The sequence below is a fragment of the Hyla sarda genome, chromosome 7, assembly GCF_029499605.1.
Source record: "Hyla sarda isolate aHylSar1 chromosome 7, aHylSar1.hap1, whole genome shotgun sequence".
NCBI classification, from domain to species: domain Eukaryota; kingdom Metazoa; phylum Chordata; class Amphibia; order Anura; family Hylidae; genus Hyla; species Hyla sarda.
The window spans coordinates 222,066,579-222,087,684 of record NC_079195.1 but is presented as its reverse complement, the minus strand read 5'-3'; the positions used below and the strand labels follow the sequence as shown (position 1 = coordinate 222,087,684).

Sequence of the window (21,106 nt, the reverse complement as noted above, 5' to 3'; positions counted from 1 at the left end):
CTCCCCTCCAGCTCTATTTGTATACTGCTGCTATCTCTATGGGATCAGGATATATAGCAATTACATACCTCCCCTCCAGCTCTATCTGTATACTGCAGCTATCTTTATGTGATCAGGATATATAGCAGCTATACACCTCCCCTCCAGCTCTATCTGTATACTGCTGCTATCTCTATGGGATCAGGATACAAAGCAATTATACACCTCTCCTCCAACTCTATCTGTATACTGCTGCTTCTATCTCTATGGGATCGGTATATATAGTAATTATACACCTTCCCTCAAAATGTATCTGTATACTGCTGTATGCCCGAAATCGAGGGCCAAACCCAAGGACTCCCAAAACATCCCTCACCCCTGCTATCTCTATGGGATCAGGATCTATCTGTATCTATCTGTATACTGTTGCTGGGATCAGGATATATGGTAGTTATTCACACTTTTCATTTTTCTACATTTTTGCTGTCATAATTTTTATTTATTGTAGGAAAATTGAACTATTTTATGATTTTATATTTTTAAAGCAATTTTAAAAATTCAGCAAAAATATGGGTGAAAATGCAGTAATAAAGCTACAGCAGTTAAGTTAAAATGCAACATGTAAACATAGATCGAAGATTTAAAATGTTCAAAAAACTTTAGTCTCAGATTAATATTCCTCTGAAAGACGCACTTTGAATAAGAAAACTCATCAAAACTGCACATAATGTGAACTGATCCCAACTCACTTATGAGTCTAATCTGCAGTCTGATTAGTCCATGTGATCACCAGGTTCTGTCCCCTCTCTCTGCAAAGCCAAGGATTCATGGTAAATATAGGCAGCATTAAAGGAGTACTCTGCTGCTCAGCGTTTGGAACAAAGTACCCCTTTAAGAAATAATTTCTGAGATTCTGTGCATTGCGTATGGCTGAAATCTCATGCCTGCCACGTCATCTAGAACAGGTAAGCACAAGGCATACACAAGAACCTCTACATTATTCTTTAATAGCCTATGCTGCACTATTTAAAAAAAATTCCCGTGTGCTTCTTTAAATGGTGATTTTGTAATTGTTCTACAGTGATCCCTCAACTTACAATGGCCTCAACATACAATAGTTTCAACATACAATGGTCTATTCTGGACCATTGTAAGTTGAAACGAGACTCAACATACAATTCTACAGACATTCCAGATCTGTGAAACGTGTCAATGGCCGGAAGAACCGACCAATCAGAATGGGCATTCACTGGTAAAACACCTGTATTACTGACGTGCATGCACTGACTGGTGTCTGGTAGCGCCCCCTACAGTACAGGGAGGTATTACATGTTCTGTACTCTTTACCTGTATTACTGAAGTGTATGCACTGACTGGTGTCTGGTAGCGCCCCCTACAGTACAGGGAGGTATTACATGTTCTGTACTCTTTACCTGTATTACTGAAGTGTATGCACTGACTGGTGTCTGGTAGCGCCCCCTACAGTACAGGGAGGTATTACATGTTCTGTACTCTTTACCTGTATTACTGAAGTGTATGCACTGACTGGTGTCTGGTAGCGCCCCCTACAGTACAGGGAGGTATTACATGTTCTGTACTCTTTACCTGTATTACTGAAGTGTATGCACTGACTGGTGTCTGGTAGCGCCCCCTACAGTACAGGGAGGTATTACATGCTCTGTACTCTTTACCTGTACCAGGGTTAGCTGTTTCTTTGGACACCAGGTGAGAGTGACTCAATGTTACTTTTTTAGGACATTGCGTGTACTGTACAGGACCCCGAAGAAGCTCCTGTCCTCTACATAGACCAGTGTTTTCCCAAGCAGGGTGCCCCCAGCTGTTGCAAAACTACAACTCCCAGCATGCCCGGACAGCCTTTGGCTGTCCGGGCATGCTGGGAGTTGTAGTTTTGCAACAGCTGGAGGCTCCCTGCTTGGGAAACACTGACATAGACAGTGATTACAGCTCCCAGCAGATCTTTCTTACTTTTATATGTAAGGATTTGCTTTATCTGTATTAGTTATCTACTTATTTTTCTTTAATCCTCTCCTTTTCCTATTTTCGGATGACATTTTGGGGGCTTCAGAACCAATTACCAGGTTTCCATAGAGTTCTGGTCTCAACATACAATGGTTTCAACATACAACGGTCGTCCCGACACCAATTAATATTGTAACTTGAGGGACCACTGTATATATTTTAAGGTGTCATCTCTGTAAAGATCTCTATAGGTGACCCCACTCCGCCATCTCTGTCCTCCCCCGCCTTCCTATACACAGTCAGCGTCTCGCATGCCTACAGACATGGTTAGAAGTCAGATTACTCATCCACATACATGGACTGACGTCACGCAGGCACCAGAGGTGAATCACCGCCGCCTCTCGCCTCCAATAAAGTCATTTTTTTAAATTAAATCATCTTCTCCAGCGCGAAGCAATCTACTAAATGTACCTTATTAAGATGGGAAAAATCTGATTATCCAGGAACAAGACTCGGCTTTACCTATAATTGCATCAGAGAATTCATCCGTAATATGATCATAAAACAACGCGCTCTAACAGGAACCATTCTGGTCTCTAACCTGAGAGGGATGGTCTGTTTTCTACAGTCCCCTTTTTGTTATAATTGTCCCCTAAAAATAAGCTGGGATCACAGGGTGCCCCTCTATTGGGACCTCCAGGGGTCTCATATGATCTATGTCTTTTGAGGTTCTGACATATTTAGCTTATCCTAACATGCATGTAATCTACATCACTAGTCCTACAGTGCCATCTGTTTCATTTCAGCAAAGTTGCATTCGTGTGTTGCATTACTGTAACTGTGTCATGTGATCACCAGCCTGACCCTCAGAAAATCACAGTGCTTATTGTGTCAGAGGAACTGGTCAGTCCTGGGTCAGATGACTTCCTGTGAACTACTGGATGACATCCACATCTATCATATCCCTCCTGCTAGCTCCCAGACCCCTCCCCCTCCATCTCTATCTGTATACTGCTGCTATCCCTATGGGATCAGGATATAGTAGCGATACACCTCCTCTCCAGCTCTATCTGTATACTGCTGCTGCTATCTGTATGGGATCATGATATAGTAGCTATACACCTCCCCTCCAGCTCTATCTGTATACTGCTGCTATCTCTATGTGATCAGGATATATAGTAGTTATACACCTCCTCTCCAGCTCTATCTGTATACTGCTGCTGTTATCTCTATGGACTCAACATAGTAGATATACACCTCCCCTCCAGCTCTTCCTGTATACTGCTGCTATCTCTATGGTATCAGGATATATAGTAGATATACACCTCCCCCAGCTCTATCTGTATACTGCTGCTCTCTCTATGGGATCAGGATACATGGTAGATATACACTTCCCCTCCAGCTCTATCTGTATACTGCTGCTCTCTCTATGGGATCAGGATACATGGTAGATATACACTTCCCCTCCAGCTCTATCTGTATACTGCTGCTATCTCTATGGGATCAGGATATATAGTAGTTATACACCAGACTGTGTTCACAAACTGCATTTTTTTTTCCGTCATGATTCTCCCAAAATCACAGCAAAAACAGTGCAGTTTTACTGGAAAGCCCAAGGCCTACACAAGAACCTCTACATTAAAGAGGTACTCCACTGGAAAACATATTTTTTTTTAAATCAACTGGTGCCAGAACATTAAACAGATTTGTAAATGACTTCGATTAAAAAAAATCTTAATCCTTCCAGTACTTTTCAGCTGCTGTTATGATCCACAGGAAGAGATTTTCTTTTTTAATTTCCTTTCTGTCTGAGCACAGTGCTCTCTGCTGACACCTCTGTCCATTTTAGGAACTGTCCAGAGTAGGAGCAAATCCCCCATAGAACACCTCTCTTGCTCTAAACAGTTCCTAAAATGGACAGAGGTGTCAGCAGAGAGAACTGTGGTCAGACAGAAAGGAGATTCAAAAAGAAAAGACCTTCCTGTGGATCATAACAGCAGCTGATAAGTACTGGAAGGATTATGATTATTTTTTTAATAGAAGTAATTTACAAATCTATTTAACTTTCTGTCACCAGTTGATTTAAAAAACATTTTTTCCAGTGGAGTACCCCTTTAAAGGGAACCAATCATCAGATTTTACCCTATATAACGCTTGGCAAAGCATTATATAGGGTAAAATCTTTATTTTCACCATTCCCGGGGGACGCTCCTGCCCCCAGGGATGGTGAAGATATGAAGTTATAAACTAGTCACCGCCGCCGCCGTAAGTAGTCACCTGGGCGGGGAGCTCCTCTCACCTAGTCCCGTTCTTCGGCCGGCAGCGACGCCCCCTCCGCTTGATTGGTGGGCCGCGTCATCGTTCCGCTCACTGAACAGACGGAGCAGAACGATGACGCGGACCATCAATCAAGCGGAGGGGGCGTCGCTCCCGGCCGAAGAACAGGAGTAGGTGAGAAGAGCTCCCCGCCCAGGTGACTACTTACGGCGGCGGCGGTGACTAGTTTATAACTTCATATCTTCACCATCCCTGGGGGCAGGAGCGTCCCCCGGGAATGGTGAAAATAAAGATTTTACCCTATATAACGCTTTGCCAAGCATTATATATGGTAAAATCTGATGATTGGTTCCCTTTAATCTCTAATAATATTCTATGCTGCACTATATGAGCAAAACATTAATAAAAAAAAAACTTGAGTGCTTCTTTAAATGACTAAAAAGGCTTCTCCCGTCCTTCTTACCTTATGAGCCCGGTACGTATCGAGAAACTGCTCATTGTAAGAACAGGAGCACTTGTGTATATGTCCCTCTTCTGTCCCAGCAAGATAAATGTTAGCGTCCTAAAAGAATGAACACAACGCTGCATGTTAGGATCCACCTGTTCCACAGAGCTGGGAAGTGACCGCCATCTTGTACTGATTTACACCAGCTCTATTATTTATGAACAATGAAAAAAGTTCTACAACTTTCTACTATCGTTTGTGTTTCTATCCCTTTTCCATTTTTAAGATCTCTGCTTGCTGTCAGGGAGAATTATTTTTTTTTTTGTTTACACAGTGAGAAACTGAAACACAAATTAAATTAGAAAGTGATGGTGAATTTATTATTATTATAAAAAAATTTTTTTTTAAATCAACTGGTGCCAGAAAGTTAAGCAGATTTGTAAATAACTTCTATAAAAAAAATCTTAATCCTTCCAGTACTTATTAGCTGCTGAATATTACAGAGGAAAATACTTTCTTTTTGGAACACGGAGCTCTCTGCTGACATCACGAGCACAGTGCTCTCTGCTGACATCTCTGTCCATTTTAGGAACTGTCCAGAGTAAGAGAAAATCCCTTATAGCAAACATATGCTGCTCTGGACAGTTCCTAAAATGGACAGAGATGTCAGCAGAGAGCACTGTGCTCGTAATGTCAGCAGAGAGCTCTGTGTTCCAAAAAGAAAAGAATTTCCTCTGTCGTATTCAGCAGCTAATAAGTACTGGAAGGATTAAGATTTTTTTTTTTTTAAGAGAAGTAATTCACAAATCTGTTTAACTTTCTGGCACCAGTTGATTTAAAAGAAAATGTTTTCCAGTGGAGTACCCCTTTAAAAGGAGATATCCTGCAAAAATGAGCTTATCCCCTTAGGATAGGGGATAAGTAGCTGATTGCAGGGGGTCCGAGCACTGGGACCCACCCGCAATCACCGAGACAGGACCCGGCGCTCAGTGAGGAGCGCATGCTGCAAGTGGCACACGCTCCATACATTTCTATTGGACACCGAAAAGACTTGAGTACAACACTCGGGAATCATCGGCACTCTCATAAAAAATGCGAGAGCCGAGGTCCTGTCCCGGTGATCACGGGGGGGCCCTAGCACTCGGACCCCCCACGACCAGCTACTTATGTCCTTTAAGCCAGTGTTTCCCAACCAGGGTGCCTCCAGCTGTTGCAAAACTACAACTTCCAGCATGGCCGGACAGCCTTCGGCTGTCCGGCCATGCTGGAAGTTGTAGTTTTGCAACAGCTGGAGGCATCCTGGTTGGGAAACACTGGTTTAAACCAAAGACTACAAAGTCTGTCACCAGTTGTTACCGTCGGGTGGAAGTCAAAGCACATTCCGGGAGCCTGCCGGGAGATGAACGCTTCTTTCTTCTCCTTGTCTCCAGTCGACTTCTTCAATCGATCTTTTCCGGTGCGCTTTAACCTCATTAGATCTGCGGGAAAGACAAAATTTACTGCATGTGAGAGAAGCATCGTAAACAGCTGGAAGCCTATTTAGTAAGCTGCACAATGGAAGAGACACCTTGTTTGTGGTCCTATTACTGTTTATATGGATATGAAATAGGCCGAGAAATGCTGCCTGGTAAATGTGGTCCGGATATAAAGGAATAGAAAACGATATAATACTAAGCTGTGGCAAATCACCAAGACATTTACTGCTATGGCTTACAGAGGGGTAGGGGTCCCTTTCTATAATGTCATTACACAATATATACAGTGACCTCACCAGCAGAATAGTGAGTACAGCTCTGGGGTATAATACAGGATATAACTCAGGATCAGTACAAGATAAGTAATGTAATGTATGTACACAGTGACCTCACCAGCAGAATAGTGAGTACAGCTCTGGGGTATAATACAGGATATAACTCAGGATCAGTACAGGATAAGTAATGTAATGTATGTACACAGTGACCTCACCAGCAGAATAGTGAGTACAGCTCTGGAGTATAATACAGGATATAACTCAGGATCAGGATTGGTGCCTAATGGTATGTAGCACTAGCCTGGGCTAATGTGTCTTCCGTACGTACCACTGCAGTCCAATCCTTTCCGAATATGCCACTTTGTTATTCGGCCATCGGCACCTATAGACACCAGACACTCCCCTTTATCCTCCCCTAGGCTGCTGTCTTGTTCGATCCACTTCACCTGCCATACTGGACACGTGTGCTTATTCAGGTTTTCACTAAAACACAAAACATGGATTTTATTTACTACCGATCCTGGATTTATTGTAGACAGATTGCACATACTCCATTACAGGGGTATTTAAAGGAGTAATCCAATGCTGAAAAACGTATCCTCTATCCTAAGGATAGGGGATAAGTTTCAGATCGCGGGGGGTCCGACCGCTGGGGCCCCCCCCCCGCGATCTCCTGTACGGGGCCCCGGCTCGCTGGCCAGATAGTGTGTGTCGACCACCACACGAAGCGGCAGCCAACACACCCCCTCAATACAGCGCTATGGCAGAGCCGGAGATTGCCGAGGGCCCCATACATGAGATCGCGGGGGGCCCCAGCGGTCGGACCCCCCACGATCTGAAACTTATCCCCTATCCTTAGGATAGGAGATAAGTTTTTCAGCATTGGACTACCCCTTTAACTAAAATTCTAAGAGGTCCAGTTACAAACAATTTTGTAAAGCAAGGGTCCAGAAAATGACAGTCCCCTTTTGGATAGTAGTAGCCCTCCCCCTGTAGGTTAGTGTTTCCCAACCAGCATGCCGCCAGCTGTTGCAAAACTACAACTCCCAGCATGCCAGGACAGCCGTTGGCTGGCATACTGGGAGTTGTAGTTTTGCCACAGCTGGAGACTCACTGGTTGGGAAACACCGCTGTAGGTAGTAACAGCCTCCCCCGTAGGTAGTAGCAGCCCTCTGTAGATAGTAGTAACACCCCCCCCCCCCCCCCCCAGTTAGTTGTAGTTTTGCAGCTGGAGGCACACTGGTTGGGAAACATTGATCTAGTACAATACGAGACATAGTTGTAACATACTGTATCACGACTTAGTTACTAGTATGGTATTGTGGTTTTACAGTAATAGGGGGGAGTGCACCTTCACCCCTTAAGGTCACAGCGTTTTTCAGTTTTTGCATTTTTGTTTTTTCCTTTTTATGGGAAAAGGGGGTGATTCTGGATTTTATTAGGGAAGGGGTTAAATCACAATTATTAACATTTTCTTTTCGCTTTTTCTTTGCAATGTTATAGCTCCCATAGGGGACTATAACATTGCACACACTGATTTCCTACACTGATCACTGCAATGCATTAACATGGCATTGATAAGTGTTATTGCCGCTTGACAGTCATTCGGCGATCAGATACGCAGGAGGCAGCTAGGGATCCTCCTGGTGTCCTGCAAGCTGTTCAGATTTCACCGCAGTGGTCCCGAACAGCCCCACTGAGTTGCCGGGATGCTTTCGGTTTCACTTCAGATGCAGCGGTCGCCGCATCTGAAGGGTTAATACTGGGCATCACCGCGATCTGTGATGTCTGGTATTAGCCACGGGTCCCTGTCGTTGATGGCCACCGGGACCGACCCGAGCGGGAGCCGGAGCAGGACGTAAATTTATGTCCTACATCATTAAGGGGTTAAAATAAAGATTATTCTCTGCATACCTGCTATCTAACACTGGGACATTTTCCTTGTTCTGCACGTTGTAAATTGCTATAGTGCCATTATACATCCCGACGGCCAGCAGGTGCGGAGATGATGCAGAGAAGTCCAGGGCCGTCACGCCACTTTCACAATGGTAGATTCTCTCTGGCCACTAAAGAAGAAAATGGAACCTTAATACTTATGCAATAACAGCACCACCCACCAGGGGCAGTATCTCTACTAGGCGGATGTAGCATTGTGGCTAATTAGAAGAACCTGTCACCGCGGGCAGCATCAAGCAGATGCAGGGAGCATGGTACCGGAACACCATGATATACTCTGAAACGCTCAGGTGTTTTAGAGAAATCATAGTTTAAAAAAGATGCTGGGACCCAGGTAAGTAGTCACAGGGGGCAGGCCTCTCCCTGCCAGCTCTGAGTAACGTGTGTCTCCCGATCTGTGCATAGAAAATAAGGCGTCACTTAGGGCCAGCGTTTGCAGAGAGCAGCTCCCAGGACCCGCCCCAATCATCATTTACCTGGGTCCCGGCGGCTTTAAAGAGTACCTGTCACCAAATAAAGCTTTTAATATAGTGTCCCTTGTGTAATTAGCAGACACTTTCCCATTCACTTGCTTTTAAAATTATCAACATAAATATGTTTAAAATGTAATAAAAAAACACGGCCACTAGGTGACGATGTTCTGTTCCCTGCAACAATTAAAACAGTGAGTTTGGTCTCCTCCTGGCCTGGCAGGAGTCCAAACTTAGGAAGTGTTTTTCTGCAAAGAGCTTGATTGTCAGCTGCACAGAAAGTGAAAGCTCCACAGATTCTCACAGAAAGCTGCCTGACTGACAGCTGAAGGAGAGCCTCACTGAATACTGCACAGACTGAAACATGCATGGAGCCTGAGGTCTTCTATTCATCACAGCACTGCAACAATGTGGGTCAATATTTGGGTCAATACGATTAAAATGATCCCCATGATAATATACTTTTCTATTACTTAAAAAAAATCGCAAACTGTTTAACTAAATTAGTAAGTTTAAAATCCCCCTATTTTGAAGACTTATATATATATATATATATATCTCAACTGGCTCCAGAACGTTAAACAGATTTCTAAATTACTTCTATTAAAAAATCTTAATCCTTTTAGTACTTATGAGCTTCTGAAGTTAAGGTTGTTCTTTTCTGTCTAAGTGCTCTCTGATGACACCTGTCTCGGGAAACGCCCAGTTTAGAAGAGGTTTGCTATGGGGATTTGCTTCTAAACTGGGCGGTTCCCGAGACTTGTGTCATCAGAGAGCACTTAGAACAACCTTAACTTCAGAAGCTCATAAGTACTGAAAGGATTAAGATTTTTTAATAGAAGTAATTTACAAACCTGTTTAACTTTCTGGAGCCAGTTGTTATATATATATATATATATAAAAGTTTTTTCCTGGATAACCCCTTTAACTTTCTGACACCAGTTGATTAAAAAAAAAAATACATAAAAAAAAATAAGTTTTCCACCGGAGTACCCCTTTAAAGTTGTCCCAGTGGTCCCTGCTGGTATCCATTGATGATAACATATATGCATGCATCACCACCTTCCCTAAAGTAGTCCTTCTCTTACCATTGTGTTCTTTAGTGACCAGCAACAAGCCAATCCTCCCTTCTGTTCTTTATAGCCGAACTGTCCATAGCCAACAGCTAGAAGATCCTACATGAAGAAAGAACACTGGTGAAGCCGAGGCAGGAATGATCGGGGTCCATTCTCCATTAGTGGCCTGACCTTCCCTTTTTGTTTCTTGTGTCACTTACCGGGTTTTTCTTGTTCCAAGAGGTGCTGCTAACATTGTGCCCTTTAGTGACCTCACACACGAAGGACCATAGTCTGTCTAAACCGGGCGACGTGACGTCGGCCATCACCTCTGTATCTTCCGCAGCTTCCGGATCTGTAGAGTAAAAGGTTACAGAAGAAGAGGAGGTCAGTAAGCAAAGTATCTTCCCCAAAAAAACTACAATACTCTACACCAGTGTTTCCCAACCAGGGTGCCTCCAGCTGTTGCAAAACTACAACTCCCAGCATGCCCTTAAGGACCGGGGGTTTTCCCGTTTTTGCATTTTCGTTTTTTGCTCCTTGCCTTTAAAAAATCATAACTCTTTCAATTTTGCACCTAAAAATCCATATGATGGCTTATTTTTTGCGCCACCAATTCTACTTTGTAATGATGTCAGTAATTGTGCCCAAAAATCTACAGTGAAACGGAAAAAAAAATCATTGTTAGACAAAATTGAAAAAAAAACGCCATTTTCTAACTTTTGGGGGCTTCCGTTTCTACGTAGTACATTTTTCGGTAAAATGACACCTGATATTTATTCTGTAGGTCCATACAATTATAATGATCCCCTACTTATATAGGTTTGATTTTGTCGTACTTCTGGAAAAAATCATAACTACATGCACGAAAATTAATACGTTTAAAATTGTCATTTCTGACCCCTATAACTTTTTTATTTTTCCGTGTATGGGGCGGTATGAGGACTAATTTTTTGCGCCGTCATCTGAAGTTTTTAACGGTAACATTTTTGCATTGATAGGACTTATTGATCGCTTTTTATTCATTTTTTCATGATATAACAAGTGACCAAAAATGCATTATTTTGGATTTTGGAATTTTTTTGCGCGCACGCCATTGACTGTGCGGTTTAATTTACGATATATTTTTATAATTCTGACATTTCCGCACGCGGTGATACCATATATGTTTATTTTTATTTACACTGTGTTTTTTTTTTTATGGGAAAAGGGGGGAGATTCAAACTTAGGGGAGGGGTTAAATGATGTTTATTCACTTTTTTTTTTGCAGTGTTATAGCTCCCATAGGGACCTATAACACTGCACACACTGATCATTGTTATCCCATAGGGACCTATAACACTGCACACACTGATCATTGTTATCCCATAGGGACCTATAACACTGCACACACTGATCATTGTTATCCCATAGGGACCTATAACACTGCACACACTGATCTTTATCATTGATCACTGGTTTCTCATAAGAAACTAGTGATCGATGATTCTGCCGCTTGACTGCTCCTGTCTGGATCTCAGGCACTGAGCAGTCATTCGGCAATCGGACAGCGAGGAGGCAGGTAGGGACCCTCCCGCTGTCCTGTCAGCTGTTCGGGATGCCGCAATTTCGCAGCGGCTATCCCGAACAGCCCACTGAGCTAACCGGCATGCTTTCAGTTTCACTTTAGACGCGGCGTTCAACTTTGAACGCCGCGTCTAAAGGGTTAATAGCGCGCGGCACAGCGATCAATGCCACGCACTATTAGCCACGGGTCCCGGCCGTTGTTAGAGCCATGGCCCCGCGTTATAGATCGGGAGCGGACACAAGACGTTCCAGTACATCATGTGTCCTTAAGGGGTTAATCAATTGGTGTCAGAAGTTAAACAAATTATTTCTATTAAAAAATCTTAATCCTTCCAGTACTTATTAGCTGCTGAATACTACAGGGCATGCTAGGTGTTGTAGTTTTGCAACAGCTGGAGGCTCCCTGGTTGGGAAACACTGCTCTATTCTACAGCGGCAAACATGCCTATAGGGGTCAGGGTGTACCCTGCACCCAAGTGGTCCCATCATGTACAATATTTATACACACTTAATGCTTTGGCATACATAGAGGAAATGGGGCAATACAGAAGATATCAAAATGGGCTTTCTATTATTGCGTCGGATATTGCCCCCCCAGGACAGAAAGGCCCTTACCATCGGTGACCCATTGGTCAATATCACCTCCATCAATTTGCTGACAATGCAGTTCCGTGGAGAAAGGAGTTATGCACAGTTTTTGCCATACAAAAAAGAATGGGACCAATCAGGACGGACCCCCCCTCTCCAAGGGCTCCATAGCAGCCGCATGATCCGGCACTATGGTACGTACACCCTTTTTCCCTGTTCTGTCTTCGGATTGATCCTAAGGCTGGTGGCTGTTGTTCAGTTCATAAAATAAACTTGTTATTTAGGCAATGCCCAAAACCAGTGTTTCCCAACCAAGGTGCCTCCAGCTGTTGCAAACCCCCAATTCCCAGCATGCCAGGACAGCCTAGCTTTGCCTTACAGGCTTGATGGGTGGTATATAAGCCATAGGAGTTATGTTACCACTATGGAACAAGGATGTGTTTCCCAACCAGGGTGCCTCCAGCTGTTGCAAAACTACAACTCCCAACATGCCAGGACAGCCTAGCTTTGCCTTACAGGCGGATGGGTGGTATATAAGCCATAGAAGTTATGTTACCACCATGGAACAAGGATGTGTTTCCCAACCAGGGTGCCTCCAGCTGTTGCAAAACTACAACCTTCAGCATGCCCGGACAGCCTTTGGCTGTCCGGGCATGCTGAAAGTTGTAGTTTTGCAACAGCTGGAGGCACCCTGGTAGGGAAACAGTGCCCTAACCCCTTTTGTACACAGAAGCTTTAGATGTATATGGCACATGAGAAAACTCGGCTTTAAGCGTGAAAAATGGAAGCATACCTATAATAACTGGGAGCTGTCTATACGCTGCAAGCTTTGCCTGAAATATATTTTCTACTACAACTCTCTCCATGATGAACAGGTCCTGCTGGAGCTTCTCTGACTGTAAGATTTCTTTCCCATCTGCCTCCGCTTCATCCTGAACGGGGACAAATGATAACCTGTCCAGATCTGTGATGGTGCTGGAGTAGAAGTCTGAAATGAGAAAAAGAAGATGCTACATACACACACATATGTATATAAATATATATATATATATATATATATATATATATATACACACATATACACACATATATATAGACTGACCTCAATATGCTGACTATTTATTGAAGAAAAAAAATAAAAAATAAATCAACAGTACCAATGAAAGGGTACCTTTCCTAAAAAAAACTTTTGATACATTATAGATTAATGGATGCAGAATAACTTTCCATTTGCATGTTATTAAAAAATATGCTTATTTCTATTCAATTTTCCACTTTGAAAAAATGACCACTAGGGGTCTCCCTACCAGTCCTGGCCGCAAGCCCAAGATTTCAGACTCATGCTGGAGTCCTAAATCTCAGACTGCAGCCGGGACACAGACAAGCTCAGCACTGCTCCCTGCCTATCAATCAGACAAGCAGGAGCCAGCACTGTGCTCATAGCACAGCAGGGCACACTCCTGACTCTGCCTTACTGCAGGCCCTCATTCATTTCACTATCTGAGCTCCGATCGTTCTTCTCTCTGCACATGCAGTTGTAAACGGAGAGGAGAAGATTCAGAGCTGCCAGCTGAGCTTGTCTGTGTCCCGGCTGTAGTCTGAGATTTAGGACTCCAGCATGAGTCTGAAATCTATAAAAAGGGCTTGTGGCCAGAACTGGTAGGGAGACCTCTAGTGGTCATTTTATCAAAGTGGAAAATTAAATAGAAAGAAGCATATTTTTTAATAACATGCAATTGGAAAGTTATTCTGCACACATTAATCTATAATATATCAAAAGTTTTTTTGATGAAAGGTACCCTTTAATCACTTATGGGAAAGCAGAGTGATGGGCAAAATAGTTTTTACTAAGCTCCATCACCCTGTTTTGGAAGGTTCTTAAAGGGGTTATCCAGGAAAAATACTTTTTTTTATATATAGCAACTGGCTCCAGAGAGTTAAACAGATTTGTAAATTACTTCTATTAAAAAATCTTAATCCTTTCAGTACTTATGATCTGCTGAAGTTGAGTTGTTCTTTCCTGTCTAAGTGCTCTCTGATGACATGTGTCTCGGGAACTGTCCAGAGTAGAAGCAAATCCCCATAGCAAACCTCTTCTACTCTGTGCAGTTCCCGAGAGAAGCAGAGATGTCAGCAGAGAGCACTGTTGCCAGACAGAAAAGAACAACTCAACTTCAGCAGCTGATAATTATTGGAAGGAGTAAGATTTTTTTATAGAAGTAATTTACAAAACTGTTTAACTTTCTGGAGCCAGTTGATATATAAAAATTTTTTTTTCCTGGAATACCCCTTTAATTCTTAAACCAGGCAATTATTTTTAGTAAGCCCACCAGACCCAGAGACATCATGCACTGAAAGTACTAAATAGAGAAATAAAACAGAAGCTCCATTTGTTGATGCTTTCCATTTTCTTGACCGACATCACAGAGAAACACCAAACACCCCCCCCCCCCCCACAGCAATATTAGCTATTACCTAAAAGCACTAGGAGCAATTATTTGATTACAGATCAATGTAATACTATAGTACAACGATCCATTCTATCTGTGATCTACTACTCGGTTCGGGTTGCCATAACAACGGTGCTTCAAGGGCTGGATCAGATGCCATCACTGGGACAAACAATGACATGCACCAAACACTGTTTAAATGCTGCTGTCACCTTTGACAGCAGCATTTAAATAGTTAATAGCCAACACACTGTGTCGGCTATCAGCTACTGAGCCCCCTTTATGCAACCTTAACAGCACCTAGATGGATATATCCATCATGCGTTGTTAAAGGAGTACTCCAGGATCTGAAAGCTCTACCATAGAGTTGTATTGAGGGGGCGTGTCAGCCGCCACTTCATGCAGTGGTTGACACGCCCCCTTTCTCGGACTGCAAGGGCCCAGTATGGGTGATAACGTGGGTCCCAGCGGTCGGACCCTCGCAATCTGACACTGATTCCCTATCCTTAGGATAGTGGAAAAGTTTTCAGATCCTGGAGTACTCCTTTAAGGGGTTAAAGGGGTACTCTGGTAAAAAAAACAATCTTTTTCACATCAACTGGCTCCAGAAAGTTAAGATTTGTAAATTAATTCTATAAAAAAAAAATCTTAATCCTACCAGTACTTATGAGCTGCTGAAGTTGAGTTGTTCTTTTCTATCTGACCACAGTGCTCTCTGCTGACACCTCTGTCCATTTTAGGAACTGTCCAGAGCAGGAGAGGTTTGCTATGGGGATTTGCTCCTACTCTGGACAGTTCCTGACACGGACAGAGATGTCAGCAGAGAGCACTGTGGACAGACAGAAAAGAACAACTCAACTTCGGCATCTGATAACTACTGGAAGGATTAAGATTTTTTAATAGAATACATTTACAAATCTGTTTAACTTTCTGGAGGCAGTTGATATGGAAAAAAATAGTTTTTCACCAGAGTACTCCTTTAACATAAGCAGACCACACATCCAGTGTTAATTCACTTTGAGGCTGGGTTCACACTACCAAAATACAGCTGTAGTCCCAGTCCGACCATGGGACGGATGACCCATACTGACAGCTGTAAGTTCAGGTCGTCAGACTCGCAGTTAAAGGGGTACTCCGGTGAAAAACTTTTTCTTTTTTTTTTTTTTTTAAATCAACTGGTGCCAGAAAGTTAAACAGATTTGTAAATTACTTCTATTAAAAAATCTTAATCCTTCCTGTACTTATTAGCTGCTGAATACTACAGTGGAAATTCTTTTCCGTTTGAAACAGAGCTGTCTGCTGACATCATGAGCACAGTGCTCTCTGCTGACATCTCTGTCCATTTTAGGAACTGTCCAGAACAGCATATGTTTGCTATGGGGATTTCCTTTTACTCTGGACAGTACCTAAAATGGACAGAGATGTCAGCAGAGAGCACTGTGCTCATGATGTCAGCAGACAGCTCTGTTTCAAACGGAAAAGAATTTCCACTGTAGTATTCAGCAGCTAATAAGTACAGGAAGGATTAAGATTTTTTAATAGAAGTAATTTACAAATCTGTTTAACTTTCTGGCACCAGTTGATTTAAAAAAAAAAAAAAAAAAAGTTTTTCACCGGAGTACCCCTTTAAAGGGGTACTCCGCTGCTCAGCGTTTGGAGCAAACGATGGAGCTGGGAGCTTGTGACATCATAGCCCCGCCCCCTCATGATGTCACGCCCCACCCCCTCAATGCAAGTCTATGGGAGGGGGCGTGACGGCTGTCACGCCCCCTCCCATAGACTTGCATTGAGGGGGTGTGACGTCGTGATGGGATGGGGCTATGACGTCACAAGCTCCCGGCGCCGGCTCCAACGTTTGGAACAGGTTGTTCCAAACGCTGAGCAGCGGAGTACCCCTTTAAGTCGAGACTTGCCGCCATAATATGGACACAATAATGCATCCATATTACCCTAGTGTGACCCCAGCCATACACTTTATTTTAATGCTCAGACCCTCACAGCTCACAACGCTATATATATATATATATATATATATATATATATACACACCATCTACTGTACTTACCGCCTCTATCCATTGAGGCCACTGACGTTGTTTGCCTGCTGGTGTTAGACCTGGAGCTGGTGACGCTTTCCGATCTGCTGGCTGCCTCTACGACAGGCTTCGCCACCGGGGGGCACTCAGGAGAGTTATACGAATCGTACAAGTCCCAAACTGAGGCCATGACTCCTACAGGCAACATAGAAACACAGAAGGATTTTATAGGCAACTTTGATGATTGGCATTGTCTGCATTGTTAGCATATTTTAGATCAATGTTTCCCAACCTATGGATCTCCAACTGTACAAAAACTACAACTCCCAGCATGCCCTGACAGATAAGGTGCATGATGGGAGTTGGAGTTCTCCAACATCTTGGGGGGGGGGCCAGAGGTTTGGGTACACTGTTTTATATAAAAGATGATATGTTATGTAGCAATTTCTTTGGTAGTGGTCTCCACTTTGATCAGTTGCGGATTAAAGGGGTATTCCGCTGAACAACCTTTTTTTATTTTTTATTTTTTAAACTGGTGACACAGAGTTAAACAGATTTGTAAATTGCTTGTATTTAAAAATCTTAATCCTTCCAGTACTTATCGGCTGCTGTATGCTCCACAGGAAGTTATTTTCTTTTTTGAATTTCCTTTCTCTCTGACCACAGTGCCCTCTGCCGTCCCCTCTGTTCATTTTAGGAACTGTCCAGAGTAGGAGCAAATCCCCATTGCAAATCTATTTTGCTCTGGACAGTTCCTGACATGGACAGAGGTGTCAGCAGAGAGCACTGTGGTCAGACAGAAAGGAAATTCAAAAAGAAAAGAACTTCCTCTGTAATATACAGCAGCTGATAAGTAGTAGAAGGATTAAGATTTTTTCATAGAAGTAATTTACAAATCTGTGTAACTTTCTGGCATCTGTTGATTTAAAAAAACATTTTATTTTCCAGTGGAGTAGCCCTTTAACTAGGCCAGTGGTCTCCAAACAGTGGATGTCCAGCTGTTGCAAAACTACAACTCCCAGCATGCCCGGACAGCAAACGGCTGCCCGGGCATGCTTGGAGTTGTAGTTTTGCAACAGCTGGACATCTACAATTTGGAGACCACTGGCCCTTAGCTTTTTCCAAAATTGTCCCCCCTTTTCCAAATATGTCTGCAATCAACAGTGCCAATACCGTGTCCCTTTAAAGGGGTATTCCAGGAAAAAATGTTTTATATATCAACTGTCTCCAGAAAGTTAAACAGATTTGTAAATTACTTCCAGTACTTATCAGCTGCTGCAGTTGAGTTGTTCTTTTCTGTCTAACTGCTCTCTGATGACTCACGTCCCGGGAACTGTCCAGAGTAGAAGAAAATCCCCATAGAAAACCTCTTATGCTCCGGACAGTTCCTGAGACAGACAGAGGTGTCAGCAGAGAGCACTGTTGTCAGACAGGAAAGAACAACTCAACTTCAGCAGCTGATAACTATTGGAAGGTTTAAGATTTTTTTTAATAGAAGTAATTTACAAATCTGTTTAAAACTTTCTGGAGTCAGATGATCTAAAAAAAAAAAAAAAAAGAAAAGTTTTTTCCTGGAATACCCCTTTAACTCCCTCAGAACAGCTCCCTACACACGTGTGTATAGACATAGTAGATTGGATATATCCTAATATAATCTTACCGGCATCTTCTAGGACAATTGTCTCACACTGAACCTCTTTACTTTTCGGAGCCCAGTTAATCGTCTGCATCGTCCTCTCTATGTAGCGATCATTTCCGGCTCTATTCTTGCAGAGATCTGCGTAGGTCTGATTCTGGGAGCTTAGTGGAAAGTAAAAGACTATTTATTTATTTATTTTAATTTTTTTATAAATGCACAATAATTTTTTATTTCTCATCCATTTTATTTATTGTCCATTCCACATGAAGGAATTTCCGAGCGAAACCCGGCGGAAAAATTCAGCTCGGAAATTCCGTTGCAGCAGAGTCCCATTGCTTTTAATGGGATTGTGTTGCAGGATGCACGCGGCACGTTTCTGAGCGGTCCTAGCGCCGGCATATTCTGCACATTCCCGCGATTTGCCTGTGTCAGCCCGTGTTTACTGGGCAAACATTTGGCAAGTCTTCCGTGTGAACATGGCCTTAAAGGGGTACTCCACTGGAAAACCTTAATTTTTATTTATTTTTTTAAATCAATTGGTTCCAGAAAGATAAACAGAGTTGTAAATAACTTCTATAAAAAAAAACTTAATCCTTCCAGTACTTATTAGCTTCTGAATACTACAGAGGAAATTCTTTTCTTTTTGGAACACAGAGCTCTCTGCTGACATCACGAGCACAGTGCTCTCTGCTGACATCTCTGTCCATTTTAAGAACTGTCCAGAGTAGGAGAAAATCCCCATAGCAAACATATGCTGCTCTGGACAGTTCCTAAAATGGACACAGATGTCAGCAGAGAGCACTGTGCTCGTGATGTCAGCAGAGAGCTCTGTGTTCCAAAAAGAAAATAATTTCCTCCAGCTAATAAGTACTGGAAGGATTAAGATTTTTTAATAGAAGTAATTTACAAATCTGTTTAACTTTCTGGCACCAGTTTATTTAAAAAAAATGTTTTCCAGTGGAGGACCCCTTTAAAGCATCCCTGTCATTTAATAAGAATAAAAAAAATAACGTTTGACATAGTTTTGATTGGTCGGGGTCTAGGTGTTCAGACCCTCATCGATCATTAGAACAAGCCATGGTGTGCCAAAATGCTTCTCTTCTAGCTTATTGCACTTCCTGACCCGCTGCAAAAGACTGGCTCCACTGGGTGTCCAGGCATGCTGGGAGTTGTAGTTTTGCAACAGCTGGAGGCACAATGGTTGGGAAACACTGGCCTAAACAGATGCATGACACAGGAGGGAATAAAAACTGTAGATGCCATCAGTCTAAGGGATCTCTGGAACACTACTATAGAACAGTGTTTCCCAACCATGGTGCCTCCAGCTGTTGCAAAACTACAACTCCCAGCATGTCCGGACAGCCGAAGGCTGTCCGGGCATGCTGGGAGTTGTAGTTTTGCAACAGCTGGAGGCACCCTGGTTGGGAAACACTGCTACAGAACTATGTAGGATATCAGGATATGCCCTGGATGTACTGGTACAAGATGTTATAGTGTTGTATATTGTTCTTGTTTACTTCTTTGTATCTTGTTGCTTTGCCTTTTTTGCCCTTTTAGCTTTGTCTTTCTTTGTATTTGGCTTTAATCACCTAAGTAAACCACATCGATTCACTAAGCTTTTATATATAGATCTTTTTATTCTTTCAATCTTAGAATCCACTGTCAGGGTACGTTCACACGTACGTAATCTGCTGTGGATTTTCTGTGCAACAATTCTGCAGTGGATTTTCTGTGCAAAAAAAATTCTGCAGTGGATTTCCTGTGCAAAAAAAAATTCTGCAGTGGATTTCCTGTGCAAAAAAAATTCTGCAGTGGATTTTCTGTGCAAAAAAAATTCTGCAGTGGATTTTCTGTGCAAAAAAAATTCTGCAGTGGATTTTCTGTGCAAAGATTCTGCAGTGGATTTTCTGTGCAAAAATTCTGCAGTGGATTTTCTGTGCAAAAATTCTGCAGTAGATTTTCTGTGCAAAAATTCTGCAGTGGATTTTCTGTGCAAAAATTATTCTGCAGTGGATTTTCTGTGCAAAGATTCTGCAGTGGATTTTCTGTGCAAAGATTCTGCATTAGATTTTCCGCTGGGGATTTGGTGGCTACCCATTGACTTCAATGAGTCCACAGCCAATCTGCAAATCCTCCATTACTATTGTAGATTTGCTGCGGACCCATTAAAGTTCATGAGTAGCAAAATCCGCTGCGGGTTTGTGTACATCCCCCAAAACAGTGATCTAGGTTGTCACGTGGGTCATACTTGATAAATTCTGCTTGGGGGTCATCACTGGAGATCACAGCTGAAGGGATGTCCAGCAGCCATATTGTGTCTGTCTCCATGAGGTATACGTTGATTGGTTTATCCAGATCTTCTTCCTTCAGTTCTTGGGCGTCATCTTGCTTCAAGTGGAAATCTGAGGAAGAGTAAGTTACAACCATTGGTGAACGGCTCTTTAGACAAAAATAAACTACAAAAATGTTTTATCCTGTAGGTTTAGCTATACTGACTGCACTAAAAGGGGGTATTCCATGGAAAAAAATTTTTTTTCATATAAATGGCTTCAGAAAGTTAAACAGATTTGTGAATGACTTCTATTAAAAAATCTTAATCCTACCAGTACTTATCAGCTGCTGAAGTGGAGTTGTTCTTTTCTGCCTGACAGCAGACAGCTCTGTCTGTCTCAGGAACTGTCCAAAGCAGGAGTGGTTTGCTATGGGGATTTGCTGCCACGCCCCCCCCCCCTCCCACAGACTTGCATTGAGGGAGCGCGGCATGATGGCATGAGGGGCGTGGCCGTGACGGTACGACCCCCACCACTCACGCCAAACATTCAGAACAAAATGTTCTGAACGCTGGGCCAGTGGAGTACCCCTTTAAACTATAACAAGAAATGTAACCCTTTAAGGACCGCTAAGGGAGTATGGAGA

The 21,106-nt window shown here is 42.7% G+C and overlaps 1 protein-coding gene across 3 annotated transcripts in view; it reads right to left on the bottom strand.

The window, feature by feature from the left end:
- The window catches only part of DNAI4 (dynein axonemal intermediate chain 4), a 51,492-nt gene that overhangs the window by 22,466 nt on the left and 7,920 nt on the right, over positions 1-21,106 (bottom strand). For all 3 annotated transcript variants that reach the window (XM_056532825.1, XM_056532824.1, XM_056532826.1), the window contains exons 5-14: positions 20,439-20,592; positions 18,212-18,351; positions 16,582-16,746; positions 12,860-13,054; positions 10,134-10,267; positions 9,946-10,032; positions 8,346-8,497; positions 6,760-6,914; positions 6,038-6,159; positions 4,700-4,798 (exon numbers count right to left, since the gene is read on the bottom strand). In XM_056532825.1, coding sequence (XP_056388800.1) covers positions 4,700-4,798; positions 6,038-6,159; positions 6,760-6,914; positions 8,346-8,497; positions 9,946-10,032; positions 10,134-10,267; positions 12,860-13,054; positions 16,582-16,746; positions 18,212-18,351; positions 20,439-20,592 — 1,403 coding nt within the window. The remainder of the gene's footprint in view (positions 1-4,699; positions 4,799-6,037; positions 6,160-6,759; positions 6,915-8,345; positions 8,498-9,945; positions 10,033-10,133; positions 10,268-12,859; positions 13,055-16,581; positions 16,747-18,211; positions 18,352-20,438; positions 20,593-21,106) is intronic.